The sequence below is a fragment of the Cannabis sativa genome, chromosome X (genome assembly GCF_029168945.1).
Source record: "Cannabis sativa cultivar Pink pepper isolate KNU-18-1 chromosome X, ASM2916894v1, whole genome shotgun sequence".
Lineage (NCBI taxonomy): Eukaryota > Viridiplantae > Streptophyta > Magnoliopsida > Rosales > Cannabaceae > Cannabis > Cannabis sativa.
The window spans coordinates 11,277,292-11,292,687 of NC_083610.1; the positions used below are offsets into that span (position 1 = coordinate 11,277,292).

A 15,396-nucleotide genomic window follows, 5' to 3' on the forward strand; every position below is an offset into this window, starting at 1 on the left:
CAAATCTAATACCATGATCCTTGCTATCTCATGTTAGTTTATTGCATATGTAAACATTCAATATTTATTGTCGACAAAAATTTCAATAAATGATAATTTCCTCCCATATTGACATAACTGATAGAGATCTATTTAAATTACATATTTTTCAAATATGTTTATCATTTATAGGTACCTATATAGAATCACTTCAGGGATTCAATTATGATCAAATGTGTTATGTCTAACTTCTCTTGGGAGTCTTTTCGAGTACCGTTTTCATCACGGTTATCATTTTAATACTTTATAACATTAAGGTATCTCCATGAGTACCTCTAGATTTAACAACTTCAGGGCAAATCAAATGAATATTTATTAATAATTTCTACATTGTTCATTTACGCTTCAGGCGTTTTCAACTCATTCTATCTCAACTTTGAATAATATTGATTTGCAGTTGGTATATATCATTTTGAACTATATTGTTCTTATATACTTTGTGCAAGGATCATTTTTCAAAAATTATCATCGATCCCAACTGCTTCTCTCCCCCTGATCGAGAGAATTTTTAAAAATTGTGATATCTAATAATATTAATATACCTGTAGGGATTTCAGTATATCACAATGAATCAATATTTGTTTAAACTCATATATACTATATGACATTGAACTTCAGGTTCAATAAACTTCAGTTTCAAGTTCAATCCTTATGAACTTAATTCATTTCTAAGAATGAGTCGTACGTGTATAATTAGAAATACATAAATTTACACATTTTGTAAATGCATGATTATATAATCTTATCACATCGATAAGAAACCATGCAATAAAAATCTAACAATGGCTCAAGATTGTTAAGAAAATATAATTTAAATATTTTCTATGTGCAAATATATGCACATTCTTCTTTTGAGCCTTATAAATAACAATGAGAAGAATCTTCTGGTTCTTCAACAAAATTTAGTCAAATTCTTTGACAATTTATTGCATATGATTGATCATGTCAAAATAATTCAATTCATGAACTTCAGGTTCACTATATTTGTATTTCAATGAAACTTTCAAAATGTAATGTAAATTCATTACAACATAATCATTACAAGTTTCATTTTTATATACACGAATAATATAATTATATTATTCTCCAAAACATATACACTTTTCAGGAATCACTATCATCAATTCAATGATGTGTATAATTTAAAAGATACATGACAACTTCATCATGTTATTGTAATGGTCAAATAGATATAACCAAAACATATCATTCATTTTTCCTGATATCTTTTTAACAAGTCGTCTAATTTATTAATAGACTATTCATCAGTCTAATTATCATGACTTGATATATTATATATTTAAATGTACAACAAGTACATATAATAAGTTATTTATTATCACTTTCATAACTAGATAAAAGTTACACATCTAGGTACATACAAAGACATTTTACTGCTCAAAGTAGCAATTGTATGTAAGACTTCTTCAAGAAGCTTTTCAACTAATCATTTTGTGATTCTTTATCACTTTGATTATATTTGATCACTAACAAATATTAGTAAATTATATATCCACTTTTGGGAATATGCAAACTGGATTATATGGTAACTATATATTTACATATCATGTACCGACAATAGTTTGAAACTATTGATTTCAAGAAATAATAAAATCTGTATACATTAATTTGCTTCTGGCATTACCAATATATGTGAAATCTATATTCTTTGAAATAGAATTTCATGTCTATTCATTCTCTTTAGGTAATGATATTTAAATATTCTAAATGTACAATTCACATTCTATTAAATAATCAAGTATACTTTTATCTTGACTATAAGTGTGTCCGTACTACAGGTACGCGACCACTATTATTCAATTCCACACATGATATATAGATTTCATGCACTTTGATTGTGTGTGGTATCTCATCTTTTGGTTATTTCCAATTTCTTCTGGAAATATTTGAGTAGCAAACAATGCCATTGATTATTTAAAATCATTACATTCACTTCGGGGAATGACGTTGAACAAGTAGAACATTATTATAAATTTCTTAAAAATTTATTACTTGTTCATATATAAAAAGAAATTACTCAGCAATTTCTTTAACAATATTTCAAAGAATATATGAATACAATTTTTGCATAATCTCCAAGATGTATGCAAAATTTGATCTTTAATATATGTCACATGCAATAATTTTCAACATTGCAAGCAATAACAGTGTATAATAACATGACTAATACAAACAATCTTTAAAAGTAGTTGACTTCAATTCGTATCATTCTCTGCAGGGAATGATGAACAATAAATACATGTCTCATGTATTTAAATAACATTAGTCATGCTCACTGTTATTCTTATACTTTGATGTTTCAATGCAATTTTCTTAATATTCTTTTTAGGTATTCAAAACCCACTATAAAATTGCATCAATAATAATCATTTTTAATGATTCTTTAGTTGTATTCACATAAATACAATCATTTTTTTTGACAAATATAAAACATTTACTTCTGGAAATGTTTGTCAAAATCTATATCGATATTAAATTACTTTTCATTGTCCTCAAAGAATACAAGAACATATATATAAATATGTATTCATCTCTTTCATTATATATCCATCAACTATATAATGGATATTACGTTTGCATAATCTTCAGGATATATGCAAGATTTTATTGAGGACGCATAATCATCAGGATATATGCAATATTTTATCGAGGATGCATAATCTTCAGGATATATGCAATATTTTATCGATGATGCATAATCTTTAAGATATATGCAATATTTTATCGAGGATACATAATCTTCAGGATATATGTATAATTTATATAGATTTTCTTTATCATATCATAGGCAAACATATATTGTAAATATTATGAATGATAAGAACATAATATGTATATATATGAATCAATAATGAACATATAAAAATATATACATACATATATAATATATAGATATATAGATAAAAAGAAAAAAGAAAACAAATGACTCTTGAAATTGTTTCAGTCAGATAAGTATATATATAAATATATATTTAGTGTATCATGACCTTGAAACAATTCAAGAACTTTAACAAAATGCTTACATTGGGGCTTGGGCAGAGACTCATGCTTGAAGCTTGGGCAGAGACTCATGCTTGAAGTTTGGGCAGAGACTCGTGCTGATAACGTGTTATGAAATAATATAAAATAATATAAAGTAGATGAGAAGAAAGAAGAACAAGATGAAGAGAGAAAGAGAAAGTGAATGAGAATTTCTGAGTTGTTTATTCCAATGGGGTGAACCCCTATTTATACAAATACAAGAGTGAGATATTAAGAAACTAAGAAAAAGGGAAACTAAGGAAAAGAGGAATGTTGATTACAATTCATGGTAATAAATAAAAGATTTGGACATTCACATAATTATTAATATTTATAACAATATTTTTTTTATATATAATTTTTTTTTCTTCCTTTGAATTTGTTATATGTTATTTTATTTATTTAATGTGTTGTTGGAGACATAAAATAACTATAATTTGTTTTATTTTGTTGCTAGTTATGTGAAAAAAAAAATATATTTTTTCATAAATATTAAATAATTTAATATTAAAAAGTAACCAATCCAAAGTAACCGATCCAATCCGCACTTTTACGGATTGGATTGGATTGGATTTGAGCTATTGTGTGGATTTGATTGGATCGAAAAAATAAAATCTGCACTTAGTGCGGATTGGATGTTGTTTGACCAAAAAAGTGCAGATCGGATCGGATGAACAACCCTATGGTACGATGTTAGAAATAAATTTCAAGACTTTGAGTCACTCTAGTAAAATTAATATCGTATTCACTATATATGCAAATATCCAAATTGAAAGTCTTTTAGCTTTCTGGTATTGCTCAAGTAAATATTTTTAAAAACTCAACTGGGAGATTGTTGGAACTTTTGTTGAATTTTACAAAAACAAGAGAAGTGAAGTGTGTGATTGTCACGACCCGAGTCCTAGGCCGTGACAGATATGTAATATCCATAACTTGGGTGGTCAAAGGTCACACTTTGACCCTTGTAGGAAGATAAAACTTATAAATGATCCTTTAATTTATATCACAAAATACTAATTTAAAAGTAATGGATTAACTCCTATATTAATAAGAAAATATTATTAACAAAATAAGGACCACTCATCAATATAAAAGAATAATAATATCCCCACACTTATGTAATCACCGAATAGATAGATTTAATAAGTTAATAAAATACCAAAATAATACCTAGCATCTATCATTTCTCATTTCTAACTAAACTAGTACATAGCTAAATTAAGTCTTCAGACCATCAATTTCAGCTTAAATACAAAATCAGTTTCATTAGAGATTAAAGAGTAGAATAAGACTAAACTAATAATGATTTTCTTCCTCAACGGTACCATCTTTATCTACTAGCATCAAACTGAGTTCCTGGAATGAGAAAAAAAATAGGAGGGGTTGAGCTTATAAAGCCTAGTAGGAAAACAACTAACATCAAATGACCTCTTAGTTTCATAAAATTCCTGCATGGTTAACTTTGTAAAAATAAAATATCTCATCACCAGTATCAAAATGTATAAACAAAATAGAGAGACCACAAAGAATCACAAAATCAAGCATCAAATGCATATCACACCGTCCACTAGACCCATAGCTCTCAATACCAATCATAGAAAACGACATCCAAAACTGGGTAGTCCCACTTGATATCCACCATAATACCGGGGCTTAGATTTAATCACTACAAGAAAACCAGCTTTTACCGGCGCATTGTTGCGCCGGCAAAAGTACACTGACTGCGCCGGGAAAGCTTTGCCGGCGCAGTTGTGCGCCGGCAAAGCTTATCTGGGAAGCTTGGTCGGTAAAGGACTTTTTACCGGCGCGTACATTAACTGCGCCGGTAAAACGTCCTTTTACCGGCGAGGAATAACGCCGGCAAAAAATAAGCGCCGGTGTTAAAAAATGCCCTTATCCGCCTTGAACCTGCTATGATTAGGTTTTGCCGGCGCAATAGTGCGCCGGCAAAACTATTGGCGCCAATCTGACTGTTGGCGCCAATTGTTTTTGCCACTTTTTACCGGCGCACTATTGCGCCGGCAAAAGTATTAAATTTTATTTTTAAAAAAATTTAATTAATTATATTTAATTAATTTTAATATTAATTAATTAAATATAATTAATTATATTTTTTTAAATAATTATAATATTATATTAACAAAATAAACCAACATAATTTACATTACAAGATAAACCAACATTAATTACTACTAAAATCAGTATATAAACAAAATGTTAAATGTTCGAACTGGATAATAAAAAAAGTACAGTTCTATAGGCGGGTAATGTCGTCATCGTTGTTTCTCTGAGTCTCGGGAGGCTGCGATGACGATCCAGCACCAGCAGCAGCCGATGATCCAGCACCAGGAGTGGGCAATGGTGGAAGATCCATGGGAGGCAAGTTGAAACCCGGCACAGCTCGAGAAAGATACTCAAACTGATCTTGGAATCGTCTGAGGTAGAGTTGTTGTGTCTCATACTGCTGCCTCGTATGTTGAGTTGTCTGCTCCGCTTCCTCCACTTTTTTCTGTAAAGCCTCGTACTGTTCCATTGTAACAGTCGGTTGGGCTGAAGGATGCGTGGCAGGTGCTCTTTTGGCCCCAACTCCCTTCAGTCTGGGGAGATGACCAAAGCCTCTAAGATGCCGAGATCGTTCCCCGAGTACTTGCGTCATAACAGGTAAGTCTCGGGGGTACTGTGTAGGATCGACAGCAGGCTCTTCGGGCTCATCTGCAGTGGGCGCTGGTTGAGTTGCCGCTATTTCAACCATTTGCTCCTAAAACAATTAAACAAGTAAGTTAAATGGTTAATTTTAACACAAAATAAATTGAAAGAAATAAATAAAAATTGAATTAAAACGTAAACTTACGTAAGCTTGTTGCGCAAACTCGTTGCGCCAATCGTTGCCTTTATGGTGAAACTTTTGAAAAGTTTCCACCGCAGTTGGCAGTTCTCCTGTGTCGGGGTTAGCCTATTTTCAAGAGAAAATATATTAGTACTGTTATTTTAATAGAAAAAGTTAAATGAATGATAGTTAAATATAAACTTACCCCTTCGACAACATGTGAAACAATGGGCTTGGAGCCCCAGCCTCCTAAAAATTTCATCTTACCCCGACTTTCTTTATTTTTCGCTGCTCTCGCCTGAAATTAATAATTTTTCTAACAATTAATTATTTATTATTGACTATATAAATTAAACATTACCAAAATTTAAAATTTTAAAAAATGTACCTTTTGTTTGTCTGTGCTCCAATAAGCGATGCAGTCACTCCACACCTCTTGAGTTACTCCCTCAGGAGGTGACATGTCGGCCCTCTCCTGTCCAAGCTCCTCAATGTTTTGTATCCACTTCTTCTTGCAGTCTGCCCTCCAGTCACGTAAACCCTTTGACATCTCGTACTCACCGTAGTCTACGAATGTAGGGTTATCTCGTGGGAGGATAAACTTGGTCTGCAAAAAGTTACACATTAATACATTAATTACAATTTAATAAGAGTATAGTAATTTAGAAATTAAAAAAATTAGTAAGGCATACCTCAAGTCTATCCCAGAGTGCGTTGATGTCAGCTCTACTGACATCTTCCCATTTGAATTTATTAATGGGGATAGACATCCGAGTCATCCATTTGGCCATATTGTTGAATTTTTTTCCGTTCTTGCCTACGGGGGTGCCAGTCTCTGCGTGCACCTCAATCGGTAACTTGGCAGATTGTGTTTTGGAGAGCTCCTCCTCAACATTCTTGCCCTTGTATTTACCTCTGACGCCTTTCTTTTTCGAACTGCTGCCACCTGGTGTAGACATACTACATATACAACACATATTGTTTATTTAAAATAAACTAACATATTGCAAACATATTAAAGAAGAAGGGTTGTAATTTTTATTTTATTTAAAACACTATGTCAATTACAATTCATCATCCTCATCATCAGTTACATATACAGCATTATCATCACTGTCACTCTCTAATTCTAAGGAGTTGTCTTCTTCGGTATTTAGACCCTCGTTGTCATCATCGACAATGAAATCATCTAATTGTTGAGGCTGTGAATTCACACGATGGATGTTTGCAACTTCAGTTGGGTCGACATCATGGCGAACATAGTCAACATCATCCAACTGTGGAAGTTGAACAACGAACTCGGTTTCAGCTGAATTGTTTTCCTGTACAAAGGGTGTCTCCCCATCCGTGTCCGGGAAGTCCCAAACATTGCGCGGTATGTACTCATTTACAATCAGCCAGTCTTTACCGTTCTTTAAATCAGGAATGTAGTAGATCAATTTTGCTTGAGATGCAAGTATGAACGGTTCATTTTGGTACCACTGTCGGTTGACGCAGATGCTAGTAATAACACCGTCACTATCCATTCTACTCCCGTTAGTGTCAAACCACTTACAAAAAAATAAGAGAACACTGCAATCTTTCAAATAAGTGAACTCCATAATTTTTTCAAGTGTGCCGTAAAAATTTTGGCCATCTTCACCGGGGACCATGACACCGCTATTCTGTGTTTTGCGGTTATCATCCCTTTCCTTGACCAAAAATTTAATACCGTTCACTATGCACCCTGGATATAAATAAATTGCTGTATTCGCTGGGTTAGCGATAGCATACAACTCATCTGACACTGCACCCTGGTTGCTCAACCGTAGTTCATTAATCTACATATCAGGGAAAATATTAAATTAAGAAAAGTTGAACAGTTATTGAGAACAAGATTAACAGTATTGAGAGGCAACAAGGCTTACTTGAGTTTTGAACCATTCAGGGAACTCAGTCTCTTGCACTGTCTCAATATTGCATACACCCCTTGCTTGAAGCAACTCCTTGTGCTCACTATATAATGTAATCCACTTATTAGTAAGTTAAGAATTTTTTAGATGAAGTCGACTATTGTGTGTTTGTGTTTATGGAATTTATACTTACTTGATATACGGTTCAACCTCTGTGCAATTGTTCAAAATGTACCACTCCGCCTTACGCTTGCTTTGCATGGGTAAGGTGTCGACTGTCCTCATACCGAGGGGTCGGCCAACATGCTTGAATACAGAAAATTGTCGAGTTGGCATGTTTTGGACAATGTCATTGTTCCGGTCAGGACGGTTGAATCGAGTTTCCACTTCCCGAAAGTACATTGAGCAAAAGGTTAATGCCTCATTAACCACAAAAGATTCGCAATAGAGCCTTCCGGACGGGCACGATTCCTGACATATTGCATGTACACAGACATTGAGCGCTCGATGGGATACATCCACCTGTACTGCACTGGTCCACCTAGTATAGCTTCTTTAGGGAGATGCATAACTACGTGAACCATTATGTCGAAGAAGGCCGGTGGAAAAATTGTTTCTAACTTGCACAAAATAGTTAGAATATTTGTTTGCATTTTTTCTAAATCCGAAACATGAAGTGTTCTTGAGCATAATTGTTTGAAATACACACACAGGAAATCGTACAGACTTTATGAAGTCTGCAAATTCAATCCGTTCTTGAACACTAAGTGTGTAACTAGCTGGAGGCTTCTTCCACTTCCCATTCCGGTCTTCATACAACCACAACTCTCGTCGTATTTGCAAGTCTTGCAAATCCATTCTCGCCTTGTCGGTATCCTTTGACTTCCCGTCGATACTTAGAAGAGTACCTACTAAGCTATCACACACATTTTTCTCAATGTGCATTACATCAAGATTATGTCGTAAGGACTTTGACTTCCAGTACTCAAGCTCAAAAAAAATACTTTTTTTAGACCAATTGAGCTCTTCACTAGAACGCTTCCGTTTCACACCCCCGAACTGTTTGTGTTTTCCAGGCAAAGTCAATGGAATTCGGTCTAATTGAGATAAAATATCATCCCCCGTCAATACAGGAGGTGGTGCTCTCTTCTCAGGCTTACCATTGTACTTTTTGCTTCTCCTTCTCGGATCACTCATTTCGAGAAAGCGTCTGTGGCCAACATATCCAATCTTACTATTTAGGCCAATGGAAGGAGTATGTTCATTGCAAGTGGGACACGCCATATACCCTTTTGTGCTCCAACCAGACATTAGAGCATAAGCAGGAAAGTCATTTATTGTCCACAACACTGCCGCACGCATTGAAAACACAGTTCCGTTGTAGGCATCTCGGGTTTCAACACCCGTCTCCCACAACTGTTTCAGTTCATCAATTAACGGTCTCATGAATACATCTATGTCTTTCCCAGGAGATGATGGACCTGGAATTAATAAGGTCAACAACAACGATTCAGAACTCATACATTTCACCGGTGGCAAATTATATGGGACACAAATAACTGGCCACAGGCTGTAAGAGTTGCTCATGTGGCCAAATGGATTAAAACCGTCAGTCGCCAATCCCAGTCTGACATTTCTAGGTTCAACAGCAAAAGACGGATGAAGGCGGTCAAACTGCTTCCATTCTTCAGCATCCACAGGATGCCTAAGCACACCGTCTTCTTTTGGTCTCTGCGAGTAATGCCACCGCATATCCTCCGCAGTGTGTCTTGAGCAATATAATCGTTTCAGCCTAGGTGTGAGTGGGAAGTAACGCATAACTTTGTGAGGAACTTTTTTCCCCTTACCCTTTCTTTTCACCCATCGTGATTCGCCACATACAGGGCAAAACTCCTTCTTCTCATTCTCCTTCCAGAAAATAGCACAATTATACTTGCACACATCTATTGAGTCGTAACCCAAACCTAGATTGCGCAATCGCATCTTCGACTCATAATGCGACTTCGGTAATTTTGTCCCCTCTGGAAATAGATCAATCAAGATGGACAGCAACATATCGAAAGAGTGGTTGCTCCACCTATTCAAAACCTTGCAGTGCATAAGCTTTACCAGTGCATTAAGGGCTGACTTTTTGCAACCTGGATATAACTCAGCCTCCATCTCCTTAAACAAGTCATCGAACTTGTTGTTGTCGTTGATAGGGGGTTCATTGAAAGAATCAGTAGTGTTAGCAGATTCGTCAAACCCAGGGTCCCCTCTTAACATGTCCGCCAACACATCTGCCATTTCCTCTTCGTCATTTTCAGGAAGTTCAACTGCGGGCTGAGAGAAAGTCTCCCCGTGGAAATACCAGGGGTTGTACGAAGGTTGGATCCCGCTGAGAAATAAATGAACCCTTATAGTTGCAGGTGTGTGAAAATTCACATTCAAACACCGCATGCATGGGCATCGAGCTAATCCGTCAGCGTTCACGTGGTTCGTTGCTACCGCAACGAACTCGTCAACGCCACTTCGAAACTCTGCAGAGCGCCGGTGCGCCTTCATCCAACTTCGGTTGGCAGGCATCTTCCACTACGAAGTATTTAACAAAAACAATTTAAAAACAAACAAAAAAATGTGCAAGTGTCCTAATCCACCTTCTCACTCCATTACTAAAAGGGTAAAGAACCTATCCCATTCAGGTTTGTAATATACATATAGTGCAATCTACGCTCTTAAGATTATTTCATTTTTGTAAAAATTTCGGCAGCACCTCCCCACAGTTCTTATAAGTTAGCAAACTTGTAGTAATTAAGTTTGCCGACTTACAAGAACGTGTAAGAAGACGTTGTACCAAAATATCTACTAATGAAATAATCAAATAAGCAATAGATCATACTATAAGTATAAAACAAGCCCAAACTATCCATGCGGACAAACAGTCCTGGATAATTTGGAGAAGCGTATTTAAGAGTCCTTACTGACTCAGCCTCTCCAAACGGGTCTAAGGTATTTCGTGCATGTGTAAAATTGAAAAAAAATTAAATTATCACTATGTGATAATACAAATACAATTGTTCTATCCTATCTTTGGTGTATAACCAAAGAGATGAAGAAAAGATAAAAACAATTTAATTTTATGCTATTTTACAATATCTTATCACATACTTTACAATATCTTATGCTCATTTATACTTATTATAATATCACTTTATTACATTTTCACTTTTATTATTTCAATTAAAATTACAAATATTTTAAATTTATAATTTAAATTAAAAATACAAACTTTTTAAAAAAAAATTAATACCACTTTATTACATTTTAAATTATATGTTACATTTTTTACTTTTATTATTTTTTTAATAATTTATTATTTAAATTAAAATTACTAACTTTTTCAAATTTATAATATCACTTTATTATATTTTAAATTATACATTACATTTTTTTTTATGTTTATTATTTTTTACATTTATTATTTAAATTAAAAATACTAACTTTTTTAAAAAAAAATTAATACCACTTTATTACATTTTAAATTATATGTTACATTTTTTACTTTTATTATTTTTTTAATAATTTATTATTTAAATTAAAATTACTAACTTTTTCAAATTTATAATATCACTTTATTATATTTTAAATTATACATTACATTTTTTTTCATTTTTATTATTTTTTAATCATTTATTATTTAAATTAAAAGTACTAACCTTTTAAAAAAAATTTAATACCACTTTATTACATTTTAAATTATATCTTACATTCTTTAATTTTTTTTAATCATTTATTAATTATTAATAATTTATTAATCATTTTTGAATCATTTATATTTAAATTTATACATTACATTTCATAATTAAATATTTTCCTAATTATTTATTATTTAAATTGAAAATATTTTTCTTTTTTTTAAAAAAATGAGTACTATTTTACTAACTTTTTAATTACATGTTTTAAATTTCAATTTCAATTTTATTTCATTTAAACATTCAATTAATTTTACATTTTCTCTACTAAAATTTCGGCAGCATAACGGCTTAAAAAGTGTAAACCCAAAATTTTTAATACCTAAAAATAACACAAACAAATATTTCCAGACAATATATAAACAAAAAAATAATTCACCCATCCAACAGCAGTCAATTGTATCACAGAACCTACTTCTCTAACATGCATAGACATATTAACTAGTAACAAACCCTACTATGTACTAAGCGAAAGCAAAACAACATACCTGAATCGAGTGTAAAAATGACAACTGCTTGCAGCTAGCGGTAATCCGAAGCGGTCGAACACGAACCTAATTCCATAAAAAAGTAAAACCAAACATTCAATTAATACCTATAAAAATTTCAAAATTTAATCACATATCCATTACCCTACACTAACTTACACATATACACACACATACACATACACTCACACACACTCACATACACTTATACACACACATACACACACATATACATATATATTTACATACATATATACATATATACATACATACACATATATGCCTACAAACATACATACAAATATATATACATACACCAATATACACATACAAATACATGCATACATATACATATACACACCCACACCCACATACACATACACATACACATAAATACATACACACATACATACATATACACACATATATATACACATCCACATACACATGCACATACACATAAATACATACACACATACACACATACATACATATACACACATATATATACACATCCACATACACATCCACATCCACATACACATACACATACACATACACATACACATACACACACACATACACATACATACACATATATATACATAATCCAACATATATACACATACATATACATACATACATGTATTTATACATACACATACATTTATACCCATATTAAAAAAATTAAAATTAAAAAAATTAAAAATACCTTAAATAAATTGGAGGAGGTGGTCTGCGGTGGTGGTTTCTATCCTCGGCCGTCGACGATGGGAACGGTGCCTGCCGGTGGTGGTGGCGGTGGTGGCCGACGAAGTGGCGGTGGTGGTTTTTTTGAAGAAAAAAAAGGGTTATTGAGAGTGATTTAGAGGGATTGAGAGAGATTGATAAAGAAAGAGAGTGATTGAGAGTGGGTTTGAGAGGAATCGGAGAGGGATTGAGAGAGGTTTTGAGAGAAAAAATTTTTCAGAAATGAAAAATGAAAATGGGGAAGAAGGGGGGGCTTCGTGCTCGACTGAAACATATATACACTTTTACCGGCGCATCCAAATGCGCCGGTAAAAGTTCTTCTAAAAGTTTGACCTAAGTCAAACGCGCGTTTCATTTACATCTTTTACTGGCGCACAATTGCGCCAGTAAAAGTATACCCACTAGCCACGTCAAAGTCCACACGTTTTGTTTAATACTTTTGCCGGCGCAAGTCTGCGCCGGTAAAAGTTTCCCCACCTACCAAGGAAATCCACGCGGGAAGTTTCCCTCTTTTTTTTTTTTGGGACTTTTACCGGCGCAGAGTATATAAGCGCCACAATAAATGAAATGAAAGGCGGCAAACTTTTCGCGCCTGTTGGCGCTTCATTTCATCACTTTTACCGGCGCATTATTCATTGTTGCGCCGGCAAAACAAACTTATACCGGCGCATTAATGCGCCGGCAAAAATAAAGCATAAATGCAAATGGGATTTCAGTTTTTGCTTTACCTCGACAACTTTTACCGGCGCATTTGACGAACTGCGCCGGTAAAAAGTCCTTTTCCTGTAGTGAATTCACTCCCAGTACAGATTCTAGGTCTTTCACTTATAGGTGAGTGCACACCTGATCTACCTATGATGACACAGAGACTAGGTCGTGAAATAACAATATACATCGAACATGATCAACATGACTCTCATCAGTATAACCAAAGCATACAAATAATAAGTATAGCAACAGAACATATTCCTTTTTATTTTCTAAAAAATTCGGCAGCATAACAGCTGTATTTTGAATAAACTCAAAAATCATAATGCATAAATATTTGTACACAAAAATATATTTGGCACTCAGTGCCCCAGAACAGTCCAGAAAAATATACAGATTATGTTTTCAATTTTTCAAACAATTTACAAATCATAAAAATTTAGAATATGCCTAGTGTTATACAACACATATAAAAATCAAGTCCAATAATCAAGTTGAGTCCCTAACTCTCCCATGTCGTTAAACTTTGTCCAAAAAGACAATCTTAAGTTCTCAAGTCCCGAGCTCTAATTGTTTAGTCCAATCTTAGATATTACTCTCACATATACCATCAAATGGTTAAATAAATATCATCATCGCACTTTACATTCAAAACTGAGTTCAACGACATATAATATGACTATATTTAAAATTTGGGGTTCCGAAACCTCACCTAAGCCGTGCGCATTAACTATCGGTGGTGGTAAAAATCAATGTACCGAAAACGTCGTCAAAAATAGGAGTAGTGTATATCAAAATGACTACCTCGACGAGTAGATCACACCCATGACGACCGTTTCTCAAAACAGTACACGATGTCGTCGGAATGTCACTGAAAAGGGGCAGAGTTACAAAAATATCACTGAAAAAAATAGCGAGTTGGGCAAAATAGCTTAGTGTGGATTGTTCTCCTCGTTGAGCTGAGTCTAGTGGTGAAGACAGCTCGTCAAACGGACACCGGAGATGACCTAAAAATTCATTCAAAGTTTGAACCGCCAAACTTTAACTTGCGATCTCGAGCTAACAACGGCGAAAGAAGCGGCGCCGCTTGGGGGGTGAGGTCACCGACACCAGGGGTTTCGTTTTGTCTGGTGTGTGGGACTGGGCGGTGGACGGAGATGGGTTGCTGGAGAGTGGTGGTGATGGTGGTTTGTGGATTTCCTTTTGTGTTTTAAAGAGAGAAAAAAGAGAGAGTGAGTGAGGAAGAGGACGAAATGGGGAGGTTTAAATGTGATTTTTTTTTTTAATATACATATATATATTTTTATATTTATTTATTTATTATTATATATATATAAAATTTGACTCGGTCAAACCGAGTCTTCACAATGATATTGCAAACAGTACTTATTCATAAGTGCATATAAATGTGCTAGTATGAGATTTGGGTTTTGGACTTTAAGGGTCACCCAGTTTTGTGTGCATGGGTGAGGATTTACAAACTAAATCATCACACGCGCACGCCCCCGTCACCATCCGACCGTATTGAGTTGAGCTAGCGAGCTGATATTGGTGTGGTGTCACTTTACTTTTTACAAAAAAATTATCTAATAAAATAAATATTTTTTATTTTTTATTTAATTATTTTTATAATGTGTTGATTAATAAAGTAGTAAAAGCGATCAATCAATGATCTATTTTTCTCTGTCATGAACCAATGTTACTCCCACCATCCCAATTACGTTTTTTTACCGTTTTATTTTATGATAGGATTTTATTTATAAGTAGTATCTGAATAACGAGAGAATGTATCCTCTATCTACACAGAAAAAATCTCTTCTTTTCTTACAATTTTTCTCAGAACAATTTTGGGGTGTTATAGAGCACAATATCATTCAGAGCATAAAGATTTGTATAAGGTATTGTTTTTTCCTAGGGAC

At 33.7% G+C, this 15,396-nt stretch overlaps 2 protein-coding genes across 2 annotated transcripts; both read right to left on the reverse strand.

The window, feature by feature from the left end:
- Positions 1–5,245: 5,245 nt before the first annotated feature.
- LOC133032463 (uncharacterized) lies at positions 5,246–6,885 on the reverse strand. Its single transcript, XM_061106420.1, has 5 exons — positions 6,601–6,885; positions 6,297–6,515; positions 6,114–6,206; positions 5,933–6,034; positions 5,246–5,839 (listed from the first exon to the last, which is right to left on the reverse strand). The coding sequence occupies exons 1-5, from the start codon at positions 6,883–6,885 to the stop codon at positions 5,336–5,338; spliced, it is 1,203 nt and encodes a 400-aa protein (XP_060962403.1). The 3' UTR covers positions 5,246–5,335.
- Positions 6,886–6,972: 87 nt separating this feature from the next.
- On the reverse strand, positions 6,973–13,405 carry LOC133032017 (uncharacterized). Its single transcript, XM_061105828.1, has 6 exons — positions 13,391–13,405; positions 12,020–12,085; positions 8,512–10,371; positions 7,994–8,271; positions 7,816–7,903; positions 6,973–7,728 (listed from the first exon to the last, which is right to left on the reverse strand). Exons 1-6 carry the CDS (start codon positions 13,403–13,405, stop codon positions 6,973–6,975), a joined length of 3,063 nt encoding a protein of 1,020 aa, XP_060961811.1.
- Positions 13,406–15,396: the final 1,991 nt, after the last annotated feature.

Coding starts and splice junctions, on each gene's coding strand:
- LOC133032463 (XM_061106420.1), bottom strand. CDS start 6,885: ATGTGTTGTATATGTAGTATGTCTACACCAGGTGGCAGCAGTTCGAAA. Junction 6,516..6,600: donor CACTCTGGGATAGACTTGAG/GTATGCCTTACT, acceptor AACTTTTTGCAG/ACCAAGTTTATCCTCCCACG. Junction 6,207..6,296: donor GGAGCACAGACAAACAAAAG/GTACATTTTTTA, acceptor TATTAATTTCAG/GCGAGAGCAGCGAAAAATAA.
- LOC133032017 (XM_061105828.1), bottom strand. Junction 8,272..8,511: donor TAAAGTCTGTACGATTTCCT/GTGTGTGTATTT, acceptor GCAATATGTCAG/GAATCGTGCCCGTCCGGAAG. Junction 7,904..7,993: donor GAGGTTGAACCGTATATCAA/GTAAGTATAAAT, acceptor TACATTATATAG/TGAGCACAAGGAGTTGCTTC.